The sequence below is a fragment of the Manis javanica genome, chromosome 2 (genome assembly GCF_040802235.1).
Source record: "Manis javanica isolate MJ-LG chromosome 2, MJ_LKY, whole genome shotgun sequence".
Lineage (NCBI taxonomy): Eukaryota > Metazoa > Chordata > Mammalia > Pholidota > Manidae > Manis > Manis javanica.
In genome coordinates this window covers 65,542,156-65,561,498 of record NC_133157.1, presented here as the reverse complement: position 1 = coordinate 65,561,498, position 19,343 = coordinate 65,542,156, and the positions used below count along the sequence as shown (strand labels likewise).

The following is a 19,343-nucleotide window of genomic DNA, read 5'->3' as shown; positions in this document are numbered from 1 at the left end:
CGTTCTCCGTTCAGGTCAACTGATAGCTGTGTGTTCAGTGTCCACCTTCTGCAATGTGTATACTATGCAGAAATATAAAGTGGTCTGTACCTTGAAGAATTTGCAATCCAGTTGGAAGCCAAGACATGTATACCGGAAATGGGAATGACAAGTGATGCAGTGTATGTTAGCCTCCATCTAAAGTGCAAATAGAAAGTGCCTGAAGAATTCATCTCAGTCAAGCCGTCTGAGGTCTAGGGAGGAAATGAGATTAGGGAGAGGAGGTCCTTAGCTGTCTCTGGAAGAGCACATCTGCTTAATCCAGCGTTAGTTGATGCAGCCTGTCAATGTGGGTTTTTTGGGCCAAGTCTTCCGATAATGTGCAATGAGATGTGGATCATTAATCCACTCTAGCATTTTAATTTCTAAGTGTCCACTTTTAGATACATTCAAGACAGCTGCCAGCATATTCCCAGGAAAAATATTAAAATGGCCTAGAAATTATTAGACTGCAGCTCTGACCATTTAAGATCTCAGTGTAAGTAGCTTGGTGACCACGTGCGTTGGCATTCAGGCAGAGTTCTGAGAGGTGAGCCTTGAAACAGAAAGTGATAGTCCTTTTTCCTCCATCAAAGTGGCATACTTCCCCCCAAAAGTAATATGTACCAAAAAAAGAAGGTGATCTTTCATGAATAATCTCTCCTTTCTGTTCCCCAAACCAATTTCTGGGCTGAAAAGGGTGAATTTGTGCCTAAGCCCTTTTCTGTATGGAAAAACTAGACATATTATTTCAGATCCCTTTGAATTCTTATACTTTGGAAAATACCTAAATGACTGAATAGACTCTGTAAAAATTAAGAAATTTCAGACCTAATTCTTGACAAGTAAGCTAGATGTTCTTTAAAAACCAAATCACGTCTAGCAGAAAATTTGGCACAGTGACACAACTAGTTAGCTGGCAACAGTGTTCGTGGTTGTGTTTTCAGAAAGCACTTGGTAATAGAAGTAAGAATATGGGTTAGCATGCCAGGAGAGTTGGAATATGCGAACAGGACAACTTTTAAAATCTGTTTTAATATACTTTTAAATTCAGTTTCCTAATAAATTTAGAAACAATGCCATACACCAACTATGTCCCATTTTAGGTGGATAAATGTTAGAGGAAATGAGGTGATTGCTATAAAAACTCCTCCAGCTCTATTTTCATTGAGTTATTTGTCTTAAAAAAGTCAAGAAAGTAAAAAAGTTTTTCATTTTATGTTACCTATTTTTACTTTATGTTATTTATTATAGTTTGCCTTAGCTGGTCTAATTATCCATGTGTGAAATGCCCAGTTTGCCTTAGAATTAGAATTCATACTCTGAAGGTGTTCTTATTTTCCAGAACACTGAGATTTCTGACACTTGCTGTCTTTCAGTCATGACTAATCTGGTCATGTCCTCAAATGAAGCTCATGCTTTATTTGCATATATGGTCATTATAAGCTGGAGTTAACTACTGAAGACTTGACACGGTTGCCAGCCTCCCCTGTTCACTGATCCCCCAGTTGTGTCTTCAGAAACCGCTGCCACCTGGTGGGGATTCTGAGCATGTAGGCCAGATTGCAGAATTCTGAAGGTGTTTTGAGATCACTTCTGTTGTTTTACCCATGTTGTTTGGGTTGCATTTACTGTTGGTCATGGGTGTCTACCATCATCACTGGTCCAGTGCCATTAATAAACCCCCAGTAATTCCTAAAAATTCACACAGTCCAATTTGATGGATTAAAATCAGAGACAATTCTCAATACTTCTTTTCAGCTGTCCAGTTTTATAGGGGTTAACTTAATTCAGTGGTTCTCAATCCTGGCTGCACATTTGAATCACTTGGGGGATGGGGGTGCTTCTGCTTCTTAAAATACCAATTCTTGGGCCCACCTTCAGGTAGTGTTTTGCATCTCTATTTAAAGCCTCCACACACCCACCTCCACCCCCCCAGCTCAGGTGATTCTGCAGGGCAGCCAGGGTGGAGGCCACTGGATTTTGTTGGCCATTTTATTTCTGGCCTTCTTGGCCACACCTTTCTTTTTACTTGAAGACAGCAGTCCTTTGTCAGAGTCTTATGCTGATGCAGGTGTTTTTCTGTGTGATGAGGACGGGGCCTTACCAAGTTCAGACAATTGTTTATGCACCATTTAAGTGCAGCCAGAGTTTCAACATCATCAGAAAAATACTCTTCTGGCAATACAGGTGACAAATTCCCTCTGATATTAGCAAATGAGAACTAGCTTAATATTTAATGCTTTTTGTTTTGCTAGTCTCAACAGAATATCTGTGACTTTGCGCTGAATTACACAAGCACTTAGTTGGAGGACTGTGTTCAGTATTGTATGTGTTTTGGTGAGGGAGGCAGATTTGTGAAGGAATCTCCCGGGGAGCTCCCATGCCTATTGCCCTAGAGGAGGGGGATTATGCTATTGATTAGTGTACAAACTTCTGTTTACAGAATTAGGAAATGTGGGTTCTAGTTGAGCTCAGTGGCCTCAGGCTACCAAGTCACTGAACCTCCCTGGCCTTCAGAATTCTTAGCTTGGATATCTGAAAATGAAAATGTAGCTGATCTTGAATGCCTCACTTTGAACATTTGCCTCCTTCTACCCTTTTTTATTGGTGTCGCTGTTTTAAACCAGTAGCTTCCAAATTAAGCCACCAGTATCAGAATTACTTGTGGATGGGTCAGTGGGGGATGTCAAAATGTCCATCACTGGGCCCCTATCCTAGATCTGTGGGATAATTTTCTGGCAGCAAGTACCTGGGAATCTGTATTTCAATAAATATCTCAGGTGATTTTTATGAACAGTGGAGTTTGAAGAGAACCATTTTAGAAATTGTCATAGTTCTTTTTCTTCTGATTGCTTCAAAATACAGTCAGTACTTAAATTTCTTCAAAGGCTCTAAGCGATTTCAGAGCTTTAAAAGACAAAGTTGTGATCAAATTCTTATCACATGACATTGTGGATAGACTACAATTTTTATTTGTATTAGTGACTTATGTTTATATGTATAATTAAGGAGATAATAGAAACACAACAAAGAAAAAAATTATAACCTTTAATTCCTTAGCATTAGAAAAGCAGTGTTATGCAGGTTTGTTATATATCCTTCCAGACTTTCTCTAATGTGTACACATATAATTATTTACTATGGCAGGCTATTTTCTCCATGCTATTTTATACCCTATTTTCAAACTCATCAGTACATTTTTTAATCTTTCTTAATCTTTCTATGTTAATAAATATCCACCCCTATCAGCATTTTTAATGGCTGCATGGAATCCCTTGTATAAATATACCAGAGGGTATTTCTTATTAGCAAACTGTGAAATCTGCCTTTTTTTTTTTTTTAACTTTTTGCCATGGAAACAATGAACATCCTTCTACATATTTTCATATATCCTTAGGATAAAATTTCTAGAAATGAAATTGCTAGTCAAAAAAATTTTTATTGTTTTTGTAAAAATGATTTTGAACACAGTTCATTAATAGTCACCATAGCAAGTACAGGGAAAAGTTAAATCACCATTGCTTGCAGATAACTTTTCTATATATGTGTGTGTGTATAGTAATATGCTTTCATAGGATCATACCATACATAGAATTTTATTATCTACTTTTCTCATGTAACCATATGTTGTAAACATCTTCCATGTCAGCCACATTGAAAGTTCTGATACACCTATATACATCAGTTATGTAATATCACTTAGTTCAATTTTTCTTCTTCAGTCAGTGAATAAGTATTAAGTTTCTAACATGTGCACAAGCCATTTAGTAGATGTGGTAAGAGAAACAAAGATGATTAGAACGTTCTTATGCCCTCAGAGTATTTATAGAAGAGAGTGAGTCTAAGGCAGTCACACAGATCATCTGTACCTCATATTACAGATCCAGTTAGGGTCTGAAAGCTGGGCAGTGAGAGTTCAGAGAAGGGAAGGTCATTTTTAGTGAGGAGATGCGGTAAGGCTCACCAAGGGGGAGTGCTGAGGATCTGGCGGTGTGCAAGGCGAGAAGGAGCATGCAGGTGGGAGAAGGAGGAAAGCCGAGTAAGGAGAGTGGCCAGGGAGGTCAGGGTCTCCACTCAGCCCTGGGGTGGTGCCTCTGCTGGGATGCCATCCTACCTGGGAAAGGATTGTGGGCATAGTGAGAAGCCAAGTTGGGGAAGTGGTAAGTTGGCGCCAGGTTGTGAATGACCTAGAGTATCGGGCTAAGCAGTGTGGACTCCATTTCCTGAGTAGTGGGGGGTCTTTTAGGTTTGCTCAGGGTTCCTGTAGCTGAGTAAGAATGGGATTTGAGCCGAGGGAGTTTTGTTCTGCAGCACTATGCAAGGGCGAATACGGCAAAGGGCGCAGGGCCGTCAGCTTGCTATGCCCATGGCCTAAGCCAAGGCCAGGTGGTAAAGCCAGAGCGGAGAGCAGAGAAGTGGCCTTGCAGAGTTAGAATGACAGGTCCCGGCAGACGCGGATGTGGTCATAAAGGGAAAAGTTAAGAGTCAAGAAGGTCTTGGGGGCTAGAGTTTGGGTGGCTTCAATAGTAGTGCCATGTGTGCAAAAAGAAATCACGGGGAAACACTTGAGAAAATGATGCATTGCAAAAATATTAAACAGCAACAGCAGCAAAAAAATCAGTCCATTTTGTTTGATCTCAGCGTCATATACTTCTACATCCTTCTTGCTGACAGGCAATACTTTGGAATGCACCCATAAGTGTGGAGGCCTTAAGTCAGGAGGACCACTAAACACCCAGACATCCCAGCATGAGCAAGAGGCGGGGACCACGCTGGGGAGGCCCGTCGGCAGCCAGGATGCCTTCTCCTTGCAGGAAAGCACACTGCCTCCTGTGAACTTAACCGACGACCAGATGGCCGCTGGCCTCTATGGTAACTCTCTGCGCTCAGAGTCCTTCCCAGTGGCAGGATTCTAGAACCAGCCCTACCAGCATTCCAGTCTAATGTCAGTGCATCTCATAAATTGACTTGGAAGAACAGCTATACAGTTGTAGGAAAATAGGCCTAGAATATCCTTAAATTAAGATGACTAAAGCGCTGTGCAATCCCCTTAAAATCCATCTGATTTTGTGAATTATGAAACATTTTAAATAGCATTTCACTGTTCACCTTCTGGCAGACACAGATTTTTTCCCAGTTATCTCAACTGAAGGGAAAGAATAATAATCTATTTTAGTGCTTAAATGGTTTTTGAGGATCAAATGAGATATGACATCACTTTATAAACAGTAAAGCCTGATACAAATGCTAGTTGTCACTCTTTTTGTTTTGTCTGGAAGTACTAATGGACTTTTTTTTCCATGTGAGGGACTTTGAATTATTTTCTTTGCATGTACACAATTTTCCAGTGGATTTTGCACAAGTTTCTCATATAGGCTTGCCAAGATCTGTATTACATGAATAAGAAAGAAAACAAATGTATCTAAAGAAAGATTGTCTATCCACTTCACTTCAAGGGGTCTGAGTTATGTTAATTTTGATCACTTTGATTCACTTTTTCGCAGTATGTACCAACAATGAAAGTACACTGAAATCCATCATGAAGAAAAAAGATGGCAACAGGGATTCAAACGGAGCAAAAAAGAATCTTCAATTTGTTGGCATCAATGGAGGGTAAGGAAAAATGGTGGTACTAGCATTCATACATGGTCTGTCTGTCTCCTATGCCTTCTGCCTACTTGAGTCATATTTAAAGGTACCTAGTCTGGGATGTGCACGTCTTGGTGATGGAAGACATCCTCCTCAGAAAGGTGCATTTGGGCTTCTCTTCTCTCCTTTTCTTTATATCTTTAAGGATACATCAGTCTCTAAAAGATACCTGATGATGCTGAGCAATTTACATCTCACCTCTGATCTGAAAACAATAGCCCTCAGCAAAAGCAGCAGGTTTCCTGCATTGTTGGACAACTTATGCTTACCTATATCAGAGCAGAAACGGAGACTGAAAGTGTCACTCCATAGGCCACTGGTACATCCGGGCGTTCAGAATGGGTTGTTTTGCTTAGCTCTCCATGTTTACAAACAAAACTGGAGGGTCTTTCCCCTGAATAACCACCTAGTCTTGTTAGCAGTTCTTTGCTTTCTAAATAGAATGTTTTTGTTGTTTAGTCCTTCTCTTAATTGGCCCAGGGAAATAGCTAAGCTTGTGTGTCCCCCTACAAGTGAATCAAAGTAGTGGATACATGGTCTCTACAAGGAGGCAGTAGTGCAGGGTTAGTTGAGATAATATTTATAGTAAAGTGAACCACAAAGATTTAGCTTAACAGTGCCAATTTTCCAAATCTCTAAAGTTTTATTGGGTAATGTGACCCAGAAGGTTTTGGAAGGCATGTATCAGATGAACTACTGGTTACTTACATAATCTGTTCATCTTGACACTGGGAGAATTAATGGAGCAAAATAGGAAGAATGAAAGGGAAAGAAAAAAGGAAAGAAAAAATGAACAACTGCAGACCTGATTTTCATAAAGCAGCTTTGGTTTACACTATACATGCACATCCGCACACACACCTCCCCCACCCCCCCAATTTCCACCAGTGGTATATGATACCAGTTGGCAACCCAAGTTATCCCTTTTAAGTCAGAACCCATTTAAAACCACCAGGCTTTTGTTTTTCTTTCGTTCTTCACCAGGCTTTTAAACAGACCTCACTTCGAACTTCTAAGTGCAGGGTCTGAGACCACTGGTGAAATTTCTGCAGTCAGTTGGCAGCTTTCCCTTCATAAACATTTCTGTCACTGGGTCTTTATGGGCACACCTTGCATCTCCTGAACTCCCAATTGCCACCTAGGTATGAAACAACCTCAAGTGATGATTCCAGCTCAGATGAAAGCTCTTCTTCCGAGTCAGATGACGAGTGTGATGTCACTGAGTGCCCTCCTGAGGAAGAGGAGGAGGACGAGGAGGACGGAGACACTCGGGGAGTGGCGGAAGGCCACCAGGCAATTAATATTGAAGGTTTCGAGTCCGCCAGGGTGGAAGATGAAATGCAGGTTCAAGAATGTGAACCTGAGAAGGTGGAAATCAGAGAGAGGTGTGGTACAATCCCCTCCCCTCCCCTTCCCACTCCCAACAGTAATGTTCTTTGGCAGTAGAACTAGCCGGTTAGGAGATTTTACAATTGTATCTATTTGGTCTTTTTAATCCCCAGTGGAAAGCTAAACTTTACCTGTTCCTTAGAGGTACATACATCTTGTCATGATACTGATAAATACAAGTGCAACAGGTCTCCCAGATCTCTTACAATAGCAAAGAGTAGGGCTTGACAACACTTCACCTTTATTTTCTTCAACTATTTGTTAACTTAACTTTATGTGTGCAGCTACCATACACAGAACTGTTGCACACCACTGAAGTTTTCATTTGTTAAACAATCCACCTTATATGTAAAGGCATGTTAGAATATTTTGTGGCTAGCCCATTTCTTTTAAGGTTTCAGATTTTGTCATTAGCCATTTGTCTTGGTAAAGGTATCACTACTGTCACTACAGGATCTTTGCGTGTAAGAGGAACACTTTTTTTGCCTCAAAGATCATGCTTACTATAAAGATGATGTAGGCAGGCACATGGCTGTATTTTGTTGCTCACCAAGTGATTGGGAATACCACAAGGATGGATTTGGGAATGTTATAAACAGCAACTGAAATATCAAACACTCTGGTTGGCTGAAGCATGTACCTAAAGATGTAGTGAAGTTTAAAGATTTTTAGCAAATATGGAATCAATGCTTATAAGACAAGAGAACAGATGGAAATTTCACTGTGGTTTTTCACTGTGTGAAGTATAAATAGGACGTTTCAGAAAACGTACCTCTGTTTAATTTGGCAAAGGAAAGTTTAACTACATTAACACAAGGTAAGTGTTTTTAGTTTCTATTTCCAAGTATTTTCAAATGGCTCAATATCTTATCATCTGCTTTTTTTAACAGCTTTATTGAAATATAATTTATTTGCCATATGTCCTCTGATTTTTGAAGTTTACATTTTCATGTGGGTTAAACAAACACTTGCTGAGTCACCAAATGTGAGTTCAGATATGTGGTTTACTGGTCAGTATAATGGGTATGTGGTAATTCAGATGCTTCCACCCTTAAGAGTAAAAACGTTTTTACGGCCTTCGACCAAGAGGAGCAAAATATCTTAAATATTATTCCATAAGGTCATAAAGACCAAACGCATATTGCATATGCGTATCATGACAAGACCGGAGCTTTGGCTGGAGGTGTTGGCTCAGCATGCTGTGTCAGTCCTCGGATGCCCAGGGATGCCTGGCCCACCTCCAGGCAAGCGCCCTGCTCTGCCCTGGCTGCCAGGGGTGACACAGGCCTCTGGTCTTTCAAAGGGGTATGGAGTTTGAGGGAAGAGTGTCTTTCCTTTTGTAGCCAGTCATGAGCTCTCTTTTATTTTTTCCCATTAGGTATGAATTAAGTGAAAAGATGTTGTCTGCATGCAACTTATTGAAAAATAATATAAATGACCCCAAAGCTTTGACCAGCAAGGATATGGTGAGTCTGACTTCCAGACATTGCACCCTGTCTGTACAAAGTGCCCAAGTGGACACCAGTGGCACGGTGTCTCAGGCCTGCTCCTCGCTGTTGTCTGCATGCTTACCCCCCAGGGCTATTCTGAGCATGTGTGGGCACAGTAGGCATCAGGCTGCCCTGCTCACTGGACCACCCTGTGAACACTTCCCTCTGGCCCAACTTTAGACACCCTTTCCCCACCCTGTACTTTTCTCGGGGCTGGAGCATCTGTGAGGCATATACTTGCTCAGAGAAGGAGGACTGATTGCCATCAGTTGTCATCATTCTGCACATTTTGCCTCTGCTTACAGAACCTTGTGTTCCAGAGAGCAGAATCCCAATTTTTTTTAAGTTAGCATATGTCTTTAAAAGAAACCTATCTGGGCTGAGGTCAACATTCCTTTCAATTATGAAACTGCGTATTATGTTCTGGTGTGGAATGCAGGCGGCCACTATTTTTAAACATAGACATAACTGCACTTGTCATCTTCTCACAGTTGAGAGATTCAGAAGCAAACAGCAAAGAGGTTGGTGGTTGTCTTAGTGAGCGTGAACAGCACAACATCGCAAAGATAAATATTTCTGTGGCGGTAGGGAATCTGATGCCCTTGCTAAGTGTGTTGCTTGTCACTGGTGAAGTTTGGATGTGTGGCTTCTTTCACAGCTCAGACAGACCTTCTGATTGACAGCTGTACTTCCCCATAGAGAAAATGTAGCTTCTTGTGTTATTTTCTATAGTAATGTGCATTTGAATGTTTGCCTATTAGCAGTAGATTTAATAGGTGTTACGTTGAGTTAAGTTAGCAGCTAGGGAGAAAGTTGATGTGAAAGTCACACAAAACTATAGTTATGAAACCAAAATTTTAGGACCAGAAGAGACTTATGGAATTATCTAACCCTAGAGGAGCAAATTGTTTTCCTCTTGTACAACAAACACAATCTGAAGAATTGCGGTGGTCACAAGCGTGAGAAATGTGTGGGTGGGTGAGCCCATTGAGGCCACTCTATCTGGCCCTTCCTGCTTTAACTGAGGCCCTAAAGATTATGAATCTTGTCTAGGGTGGCAGCTACTAGTTAGTGCTGGGACTAGATTATACCTGTCTTGAGTTCTGATCTGTGTTTTACTTATCCCAACTGAATAATAGTACCTTACTCTGTGGCATCTTTTTTTTAAATTATGCTATCTTCTCCTATTTGTTTATATTGCTATAGAAACTTAAATTTATCAGAACTAACTGTCTTGACATTCAATTAGCATGCTCAAAAGGAGCAAGGCAGCCGTTTTTATAGAAGGAAATACTAAATAATTTTCCTGGTCTCATGGTGTCATAGAACTACATGTTGAACTCCATCATTATAAACTAAATGCCTGTCTACATGTTAGTCACAAATATTAAAACCATGAAATGTCACTCAGGCATTAATACTTCCCACTAGGTTTAACATTAACTTAAAACTGGTGCTTTCAGACCCCAGCTTTATAGCCATGATATTCTTTCTTTTACCGTTCTCAAAATACTAGGTTATGTGATCTTCCGGGAGGACTTCACATTTCTGCAGCCTCAGATTGCCAAGCATACTGGCAGGCACACACTCTGTGACCAGTACCTTTTAGTCAATTGAATATTCATTCAGCAAAGAAGTATTTAAAGTGCCGTACCATGAAAAGTAGTGGACATGTGAATGGTCACAATGCCAGGGACATATATTGGAACACCAAAGATATAGCAGTAATAGAGTTTGACACCCAGATAACAGAATTTCCCTTCCTTCTGTGGGAGGACTCCAAAGAAATAGAAATCTGAATGTGTGAGCAGAAGAGTGAACAGAGTAAACAGAAGAAAAGGAAAAATTAGATGAATCCTTTCCTGGCCAGGACCCTTCTCACAGAGTGGCCCAAAATGTGATTAAATGGGCTCGGACTGAATAATCTGTAGCAGGAAGATAAAGAGATGGAAGCTCTGCCATCCTAATCCTCCTGTTCAATAGCAAGAGGACTTACTGGGCTATGATGCTTTTGGCAGAGTCTTTCCATCTTTTTGGATATGTTTTTAAGCCTTTAAAGAGTAAGCAAAGCACAAATGAATGGTAAACTCATATAAAAGATGGCTCATGGGAAAAGTATTTCCCCCCATCACTAGCGATGGCTGTGCCCAGTCTACATTGACCTTCATGAGGTCCGTGTTTGGCCTGATCATCCATGAAACACATGCCATGTTCATGTGTCCATAGCCTACAGGAGGGCAAGTGGGGCTGATGATCGGAATGAGAAATGTAATTTGGCTCAGAACTGCTTTTTATTCCTTTTCCATGGTTGAACATTTGTATTTGGAATTGGGATTGGAGTGGAAATTGGCTTGGCTGCATACTTAACGGTCTCCCAGCCTAGTGTTGTGGGGATGTGGCGTTAACGTTGGTCTGGATAGGAAGAATGCAGCATAATTAAGTGATGTCTTTTGTCTTGATTACTGTGTAAATCATGTGGAAGGCCAAGATAATTGCATATTAATAGTTGAGTAATAAATGGAGCCAGGCCTTCTGTTGTACATATACTGCCTCGTGTTGTCCTCATCAGAAGCCCTGTGAAAGGATTTTTATGACCCCCATTTTGCAGAGGAGGAAGCGGAGGCACAGAAGAAGTATCTTCCCCAGGACTATACAGCTTACAAGGCACAGAGCCAGAGTGTGAACCGTGTGCAGTGCCACGTCTCCTCTTTTATAGAAGTTGGAATATGTTTATCAGGAGGGATGTTCCAGTTTGGAGTTAGAGGCTTCTCTTAGGACGCTGGGTTTCCTTAGTTCTTTAGAGAGTGAATTCTGTCTGTGTCCACTTTGGCTATAAAAGGCCTGGTTTCTTGGGCTTTCGGCTAGGCCTCAAGGAAAGGTCTATAAATAGAAGAACTAATGGCCGCTTACTTGGTGTTTTGGCAGAGGTTCTGTCTGAACACTCTCCAGCACGAGTGGTTCCGCGTATCCAGTCAGAAGTCAGCCATCCCGGAGATGGTGGGGGACTACATCGCCGCTTTTGCGGCCATCTCCCCGGACATCCTCAGTCACATCATCAACATGGCGGACGGCAACGGGAACACGGCCCTGCATTACAGCGTGTCCCACTCCAACTTCGAGATTGTGAAGCTGCTTCTGGACGCTGGTACGCCGCCTGTCCGGTCCCTTCTCTAGCTGTGCTCAGGTTGTGACTCGTCTCAGAGAAGCTGCTTGGTCCTCTCATCTGTGCTGTGACCATCCGAAAATCCTTGTCATGCTTTTCCACACGATGGGGCAAGAATATTGTTCTTGAGTCACTTGTGGGAGGCTTGAAACTTAAACAAAACTGGGTGACGGACACTCAGGATCTGTTTTGAAGGAATGTTTTGAGGATCCTCTTGCTGCAGTGTGAGTGTGTTCAGGCAAGGCGTACCCATGGTGATAAGTGCAACGCATTCCCTCCTGAGCTGAATTGTGCAGGCTCAGCGGGTTCATTCTCAGGAGGCAGAGTGCTGCTCACAGGCCCAGAATCAGAGCTCTGGTATTTGTGGGGTGCTCTGTTTGTCCTTGCACCATGACCCCCACCTGAATGCCTTGCAGAGGTGTGCAGTTAGTCAGGTTGGGGACTGAGCAAAGACACTGGGACCTATTAGGGTAGATTCAGCACTATTCCTCCCAAAATTTACTTTGCACAGAACAAAGACAGTGTTATTATTATAATTGAGCCATAGTAATGAGAGCAGTAAAAATTCTTGTTTACAATTGGAATTGGCCATCCCAGAATATTGCCAGAGAATGTATCAAACATGAAGTGAGGGGGTGAGGCATAGAGGAGTCCCCTGGAGAAATGGTGAGCTTTCAACTTTTTGTTCAAATGGAGCAGTCCATTAGTCATATAGTCCCAAATCATTTTTATTTTTGAAATACATATTTTTACTTGTAATGTGTGACTGATACAGTATTCACAGTACCTCAGTATAATTAATGACAACATGATATGAACATATGAACATCTAATTTAGAATATGCAATAAAATTGCCCAGTTTTCCTGTACTGTTTCTTGACCCAACTGTCCAGTATTTCTACTGTATCAGTCCAGAGGATACTGGATTAATGCTAAGAAGAAACAAAACAGATTTATCCTTTTTTCTCTTCTAAGGTTGCTTGTTCCCACTTTAGGGGCCATGTTAGGATAAGAGGGCTTCCCTCTTAGAGGAAGGAACCCCAAGCTTCCTTGCCTTCCTACTTCCCAGACTATAAACAGAGCTGGTGATACTGTTGGCCCACGGTATTGTTTAAACAGAAAAGTGGATAATACCCAGGAAAGGTAAAAATAAGATTTCAGAATTACTCCTGAAAGTAGTAATTTAATCTACCTTTGGGCAGTGTGCACAGATGAGATATTTTGGTAAATTGAATGGTTTCAATTCCATTGTTGGATAGCTCTGGTTCGTTACTTGTCTAGATTTACTTTTTACTGCTTACCATTATAGGCTAAGATTGTGGCTCCATAAAGTTCCTTTGTGAATCTGGGATCCTATAGCCTCTGTGAAGAACTGAGCGTCACAAATCCTGAAGGGCCTCAAAGAGCATGTCTACTCACCCCCTTCTCCATCACACAGCCTGTGCTTTCCTTTTTCCTTCTCTGTATTAAAAATTTTGCACTTTTGTAAATGCCATTACATTCCTAGTATGCAGTTGTTTTAGAATTCAAGTTCATGGTATCTTCTCACTCCTCCTGATGGAAACATCCTAAGCATTTTAACTATATTTGGTCACACATAAAAGCTGCTTTCCTGCACTTCCCATTCCTTTCATTTTATTGGAAAGAGCTGAAGGAATTTAAAAATGCCTGCAGAATAATTTAGCCCCCAAATACTCCTTAAGAATTACAGGAATGGAGAAAGGTCTGGCTTATTGGGTCTGTTAGTCTCTGGCAGTTTCTTAGACGACTTAATGTGTTTGCTCTCAGGCCACAATTCCAAGAGCCTAGGCATCATGTGGTTGGAATTCTGCTTCTAAGGGCCACAGACAAATCAGAGCGGCCTCAGGGTCTCAGACGGAGGAGTGGCTTGTAAGTGGGTAACGCCACATTCAGCGTTCTGTACACAAGCCTTTCCCAATCCTTTTTCTATATTTGTACTTCTCACTGCCTTCTTTATTTCAAGACAGTAATTTCCTCAACACCCATTAATGTCTAGACCCCACATTATTGTTTATTCTTCAAAGTAACCATTACTTAGAACAACCTGCCAGAGCTCCAAGCTGCTGTAGTACAGTCACTGGTTGCAAACAAATGTTACGAAAGCTTGCTCTCACTTCTCTTGCTTTTGGTCTCATGAAAGAGAAAAATCATTTCTTCCTTTTGTTTGCTATGTAAACGTCTCTCACATTCCCTTCCAAGTCCCTCTGGGCCTTGGAGCACCTGAGGCCGTTTCACTGGGCTCTTCCAAACCGCATACCTTGAGTTCATGGGGACAACTGGCTTCTCTCTAAGCAGACTCATGTCTTTGCAGACGTGTGTAACGTGGATCACCAGAACAAGGCAGGGTACACCCCCATCATGCTGGCCGCCCTGGCTGCTGTTGAAGCAGAGAAGGACATGCGTGTTGTGGAAGAACTCTTTGGCTGTGGGGACGTGAATGCCAAAGCCAGCCAGGTGAGCATGCTTGTCCCCTGGGTTTGTACTCTCTCTTGCTAAGGCTGCTGTGGCCTGCCGGGGTGTGCATGCCACACTTCCCACCACTGAGCGCTCACTCGCTGGTCTGGCTCTATGTCCATGCAGCTGCCAGGCAGGCCTTGGTGGCCAAACACGCCAGTGAAATGGGCTTAAACATCACATCAGGAACTTCTCCCTCCTTTGCCTTGCATTTCCTCTGTTGAGAGCAGTACGCATGTGAACTCTACATCCGCCTGCATCTGGGTGACTGGGACTGGGAGTCCCCACCATCTCGCTGGTGACCATTGCTTCCTGTCTCCAGGCACAGTGTCTCCAGTCCAGATGTGTTCAGTTTAACTTTTAACCATCTTCTGAACATTCCAGCTCCTTGCTATAATGAGACAATAGACCCACCAAGCTAAATGGAAAAAATGACTCATTATTTTGTGAACATAGCTTACAGCTCATAAGAAACTAGTTTCTCCATGCCGACTACCACCCAGTCCCAAATAACTCTACGTCCACTTCTCCCTCTGCCATCCCACTCCCTCCTGCCTTTCCCCCGCAGAGCCCCACTGCAGGCCACACCCTGCCAGGGTGAACTTCTGAAGGCAGCTGTCATTTCTTTCCACAGGCAGGACAGACGGCTCTCATGTTGGCAGTCAGTCATGGGCGGATAGACATGGTGAAGGGCCTGCTGGCCTGTGGGGCTGATGTCAACCTCCAGGATGACGAGGGTTCCACCGCTCTCATGTGTGCCAGTGAGCACGGGCACGTGGAGATCGTCAAGCTGCTGCTGGCCCAGCCAGGGTGCAGTGGCCACCTGGAAGACAACGTAAGCCTTCTCCCGCTGGGCCGCTGCCCTGCCAAGCGCCAGTGGGAACAAAGGGAGGGAGCTCTTGCTGCTCAGCAAGGGAGAGCGAGCAAACCATCCTGGATCCTTCTGGCTTCTCTCTAAGGAGACTCATGTCTTTGCAGACGTGTGTAACGTGGATCACCAGAACAAGTGGATCACCAGAACAAGTGTTCCATTCCTGTAATTCTTAGGGAGTATTTGGGGGCTTATTTTTACCTCCTACACATCCATTTGTGTGGCCATCCTGGCCACCTCCCTTCACGGCCCAGCTTGGTGACATTTACTGTGTGCAAACTGATACTCCCGTCATCAGTTTGCCAAAGACAGAGGGTTAATAGGCTTACTCACCAAATTCACTATAGGAAGAAGGTGATGGGCATGTATAGGAATCAGCATACTAAAGGGAATAAACAGATTTACACTAAAGAACCAAATTCAGTGTAGGCAAGTCCACTAGGGAGAGAGGACCAGGCCTCCTGGTCCATTTGGAAATCTGGACTGCTAGTCATTGCAAGCTGGTGTTCCTGGGTGACTAGAACCAGTTAAGACAGTGAAGTGCTTTTCCACCCAAATGAAGTGAAGTTAGTGTGCCCTTCTTAGTGCCCATCAGAGTGAAGATGTGAGCTTCCATCAGCAAGGTATCCAGCTGTCTCAGCCTCTTTACATTCAGCTCCCCACTCCTGCTCGGCCTGTTCTCATCATCACTCAAGCTCTCCCCACCGTTCCAGGCTGTCCCCATTCCCTGGTAACCCCTCGCCTGGGAAACGTTCTAAGGAAAGCTGCTGCTTTGGATGTCACCAGTCCAAAGTGGAGGAGTACAAACAGGTGAAGGCATGGGGCATGGGAACTAACCTTTGAGTGGTGACGTGGCTCAAAGGTCCAGAGGTCCCAGAGGCTGGGCTTGGCTGGGCTGGTTCTGTTCTGGAAGTTTATCTGTGAAGCACAGGTTTGGGCCAGAGTTTCCATCAGTTTGAAACACTGAAATGTTAAAGGGAAAGTGTCCTCCTTTGCGTTAGCCATCAGATCCCGGGAGCCAGGCCAGCAGAAAGAGCAGCCTGGAGCACCGGCACTGCGGTCGCACCCAGTTCCCTTGGCTTCTCCAGAGCGGAGGGAGTCCCAGCTTATCTTGCCTCAAGAACAGTTTGTGTTTCATGTGTTTTGCTTTCTGTTGGCTTTTATTCCTACTCAGCAAAGAACAGCTGTAGACACAGGTATAAGAGGCCATAGAGCCACAGGGACTTGCAGAAGTCTTGGGCACCTCAGCAAATTGTTTCCTTGCCCTTAAAGGAGTAGGAAGCATCCAACTGGCCTCCGGAAGAAAAGTGTCTCCCAGGATCCACAGAGTGGAAGGGAGGGACCACAAGATTCAGAATTGGACCAGTGACCAGAAGGGAGTCCTTATTCCAAGATGAGACAGAAAATAAGTTGTGTTTAGAATCCCCTTCATGCTCCTTTATATCCATCTAAATCCCTGAAATTTAATGGAAAGCAAACATCTGCTTGGAAATTTTTCTTCCCTATATTTAGTGTTTCCCCTCCTATTTCCATAAAATACATTTCCGTAGGCCTGGATTCAGTGTGTACTCATGGATGTAACTCGTGGCATTCTACAGGGGGGATTGGGGCTGTAGGATCAGCTCTCTCCCCAAGAGTAAAGTTAAGAGATCTTTGACAAATGGCAAGGCATCAAAACGTATAGCAGGGTACTGGCCTGCTGATAGGTAATTTTCAGAAGAGGAGACAAAGTATGTTTCTACCCCAACTCCCCCTACTGTCCCCTGCTGGTGGGTAGAATGGTTGCATAAGAGTTCTTGGGCAGCTTGCATAGTTGAGATCCAGGTGTGCAGACCTATGAGCGCCACTGTGAGGCGAGGACAGAGGAAATGGGGTTATTCTCCTCTTGACAATGGTTTCTTTATGGTGAGCACTGTGCTCCATCCATCCTTGTATCCTTAGGGCTTAGCACCTCGCAGTCTGGAAAAGTTTCCTAAAGGACTGAGCAAATTTGGGGAACCTTATCAATTACTGGAGAGTATTTTGTTTTCCTACCCTTGGGCTGTCTGAAAGTCTGAGACCCCCAACCTGGCTTGTTCTTTTTGTCTGAAGGATGGCAGCACTGCACTCTCGATAGCTCTGGAAGCAGGACACAAGGACATCGCCGTTCTCCTGTATGCCCACATCAACTTCGCAAAGGCCCAGTCACCGGTCAGTGTTGTCGTTTGGCATTTGTGAGCAGGCTGAAGTCCACCAGACGGGATGGCCCCCTTCCTCGGGGAATTGATAGGAGATGCAGGTGTCATGATGATTCTGAAAATGGAAGTTTTAATCTGGAACTTAAGAGTTTATCATTTTTGCCCTACCCAGAATGCCAGGAGCTAGTACAGAATGCTAATGGTTAGCACTAGAGGCTGGACCCCTGCTTGTCCTCAGGAGACAGACACTCTCACACCCTCACTTGAAGGGTTTATTCTGGACAGAATTATCCAAATGGCACATCCTGAGCCTATGAGTACATATCATTCCTGTCATTTTTCCTAAAGCAGACAGTGAGTAGCAACCTGTGGTGCCAGAGTCCACTCTTAGTGGGAAGCTGACTTCCCAGGCCATCTGGACGGGGCACAGCTGAGTGCAGCTCGCTCCAAAGTGTCCCCTGCTGGTGGACCTGTGCCCTGTGTTACAGCTCTCCTTGCTCTGGCCCTCCGGTGCTTGTCAGCTGTCATGGATGGAGTCCCTATGTCACAGAGGGCACATCTGCCTGAGGTCACTTATTAATCCCCAGTTTTTTTCTTTTCCTGGTCTCCAGGGTACCCCTAGGCTTGGAAGGAAGACATCTCCTGGCCCCACCCACCGAGGTTCATGTGACTGATTATGTGCAAATAGCCGTCTATTTACATGCCACCATGAAGCTGCTAATTGTTCCTGTTGGGGTGACAGATACTGAATGTATACATACTGTGCCTGAGCTCACCAGCAAACAGAACACAAAAGCCCCAGGCTGAAGGCTGGAGCTGCACAGCAGAAGCTGAGCTAGCAGGAGATAGCCACTGGCGTGCACCAACCCCTCCTGGCCACCGTCCCTGTGTAGAGCACACTTTATTTACCCCAGTCTCTGTTGCTGTTGAGTCTCTGCTCCGTTATGTACAGTTGTAGGAAATTGTAACCCGACCTGAGCAACTTCTATTCCTTCTCTCCACCCCCAACTGCTGCCAAGAAGTGTCAGATTCTCATTGGCATGGTGTTTTTACAATTTCCCCAAGTATTTATATCTACTAAATGTGGAACCATTGGAAAGCTCTTCAAAAATTCCATTCCAGGATCATTTTGTTGCTTTTTTTCTTTTGTTTTTATTATTTTAAGGGAAGTCGAGATGACTTTGATCATCAGCAGCTTGGGCCTATGTTGGTAGGTTTCTGGTTTAAAAATAAAAATGGAACTCTCAAAAACTATAAGCTTACAAAGGAACTCTTTTCAGTTGGTTTTATCTAGGTGGATGTATTATATGACTTTTTATATAAAAGGCATCTACATAAAATTGACACAGTATTTTCAACTTTTATATTCTGTAGTAATTAAAGACATGAAGAACTATAAGTAACATTACCATATTTTTATTAATAATTGCACAACTCTGTATCTAATGATAAAGGTTGCATTGTGTTAGAGGAACTGGCCATACATTTGCCTCTAGAGAAACATAGTGTAGCTTTCTCCACGTATTTATGGATTCCTTTATACCATGTCACATGTACTTTGGTCTTACATGTATTTAAATGTTTGAAGTGCCTTAGACTCTTGCCATATTTTCAAAATAAAATTTCATTAAGCCCTTTTGCTTGTCCCTGCTTCATCTCTGACAGCTGTCTGTCCTGATCCTATTGAATTACAGCAGTGGCAGCAAAAATCGATGGACGGATCGTACAGGGAGGGTGAAGCACCCAGTCCACTGGTCTTGCACCCCGACAAGAGACAACAGCTTCTGAGAGCACAGCTCCGTTCCCACAGCTCTGCTCAGTACTCAGGGTGCCCGTCAAGACTCTGAAATTTAAGACCTTATTAGGCAAACAGTTCATCACACAGGTAATCTCCAAGGGGAGCCAATGAGTTACCTCTTCTCAGGTGCAGAAGGATTAGTCCTTGAGCCTACTTTAGGTGCTGGGTGAACCGGTTGCAACCTGTAGTGCTAAGAAAGGGGAGATGAAGCCCAACAGACCTTTTATTTCAGTGTGCTGTTGGCCCAGCAGCACCTGTTTTCAAGTCCCTTTTAAAAAGCAGAGGGGATTGAGTCCATCTCATTACTGT

The 19,343-nt window shown here is 43.3% G+C and overlaps 1 protein-coding gene across 6 annotated transcripts in view; it reads left to right on the top strand.

The window, feature by feature from the left end:
* The window catches only part of KANK1 (KN motif and ankyrin repeat domains 1), a 179,434-nt gene extending 160,562 nt beyond the window's left edge, over positions 1 to 18,872 (top strand). For 3 of the 6 annotated variants that reach the window (XM_036991128.2, XM_017674331.3, XM_036991132.2), the window contains 9 exons: positions 4,696 to 4,893; positions 5,526 to 5,634; positions 6,813 to 7,055; positions 8,438 to 8,525; positions 11,475 to 11,694; positions 14,046 to 14,188; positions 14,823 to 15,023; positions 17,151 to 17,249; positions 17,848 to 18,872. In XM_036991128.2, the coding sequence (XP_036847023.2) occupies positions 4,696 to 4,893; positions 5,526 to 5,634; positions 6,813 to 7,055; positions 8,438 to 8,525; positions 11,475 to 11,694; positions 14,046 to 14,188; positions 14,823 to 15,023; positions 17,151 to 17,249; positions 17,848 to 17,910 (1,364 nt within the window). In that variant the 3' untranslated portion in view covers positions 17,911 to 18,872. The remainder of the gene's footprint in view (positions 1 to 4,695; positions 4,894 to 5,525; positions 5,635 to 6,812; positions 7,056 to 8,437; positions 8,526 to 11,474; positions 11,695 to 14,045; positions 14,189 to 14,822; positions 15,024 to 17,150; positions 17,250 to 17,847) is intronic. The other 3 variants (XM_073228613.1, XM_036991130.2, XM_073228614.1) reach the window with 3 other exon arrangements.
* Positions 18,873 to 19,343: the final 471 nt, after the last annotated feature.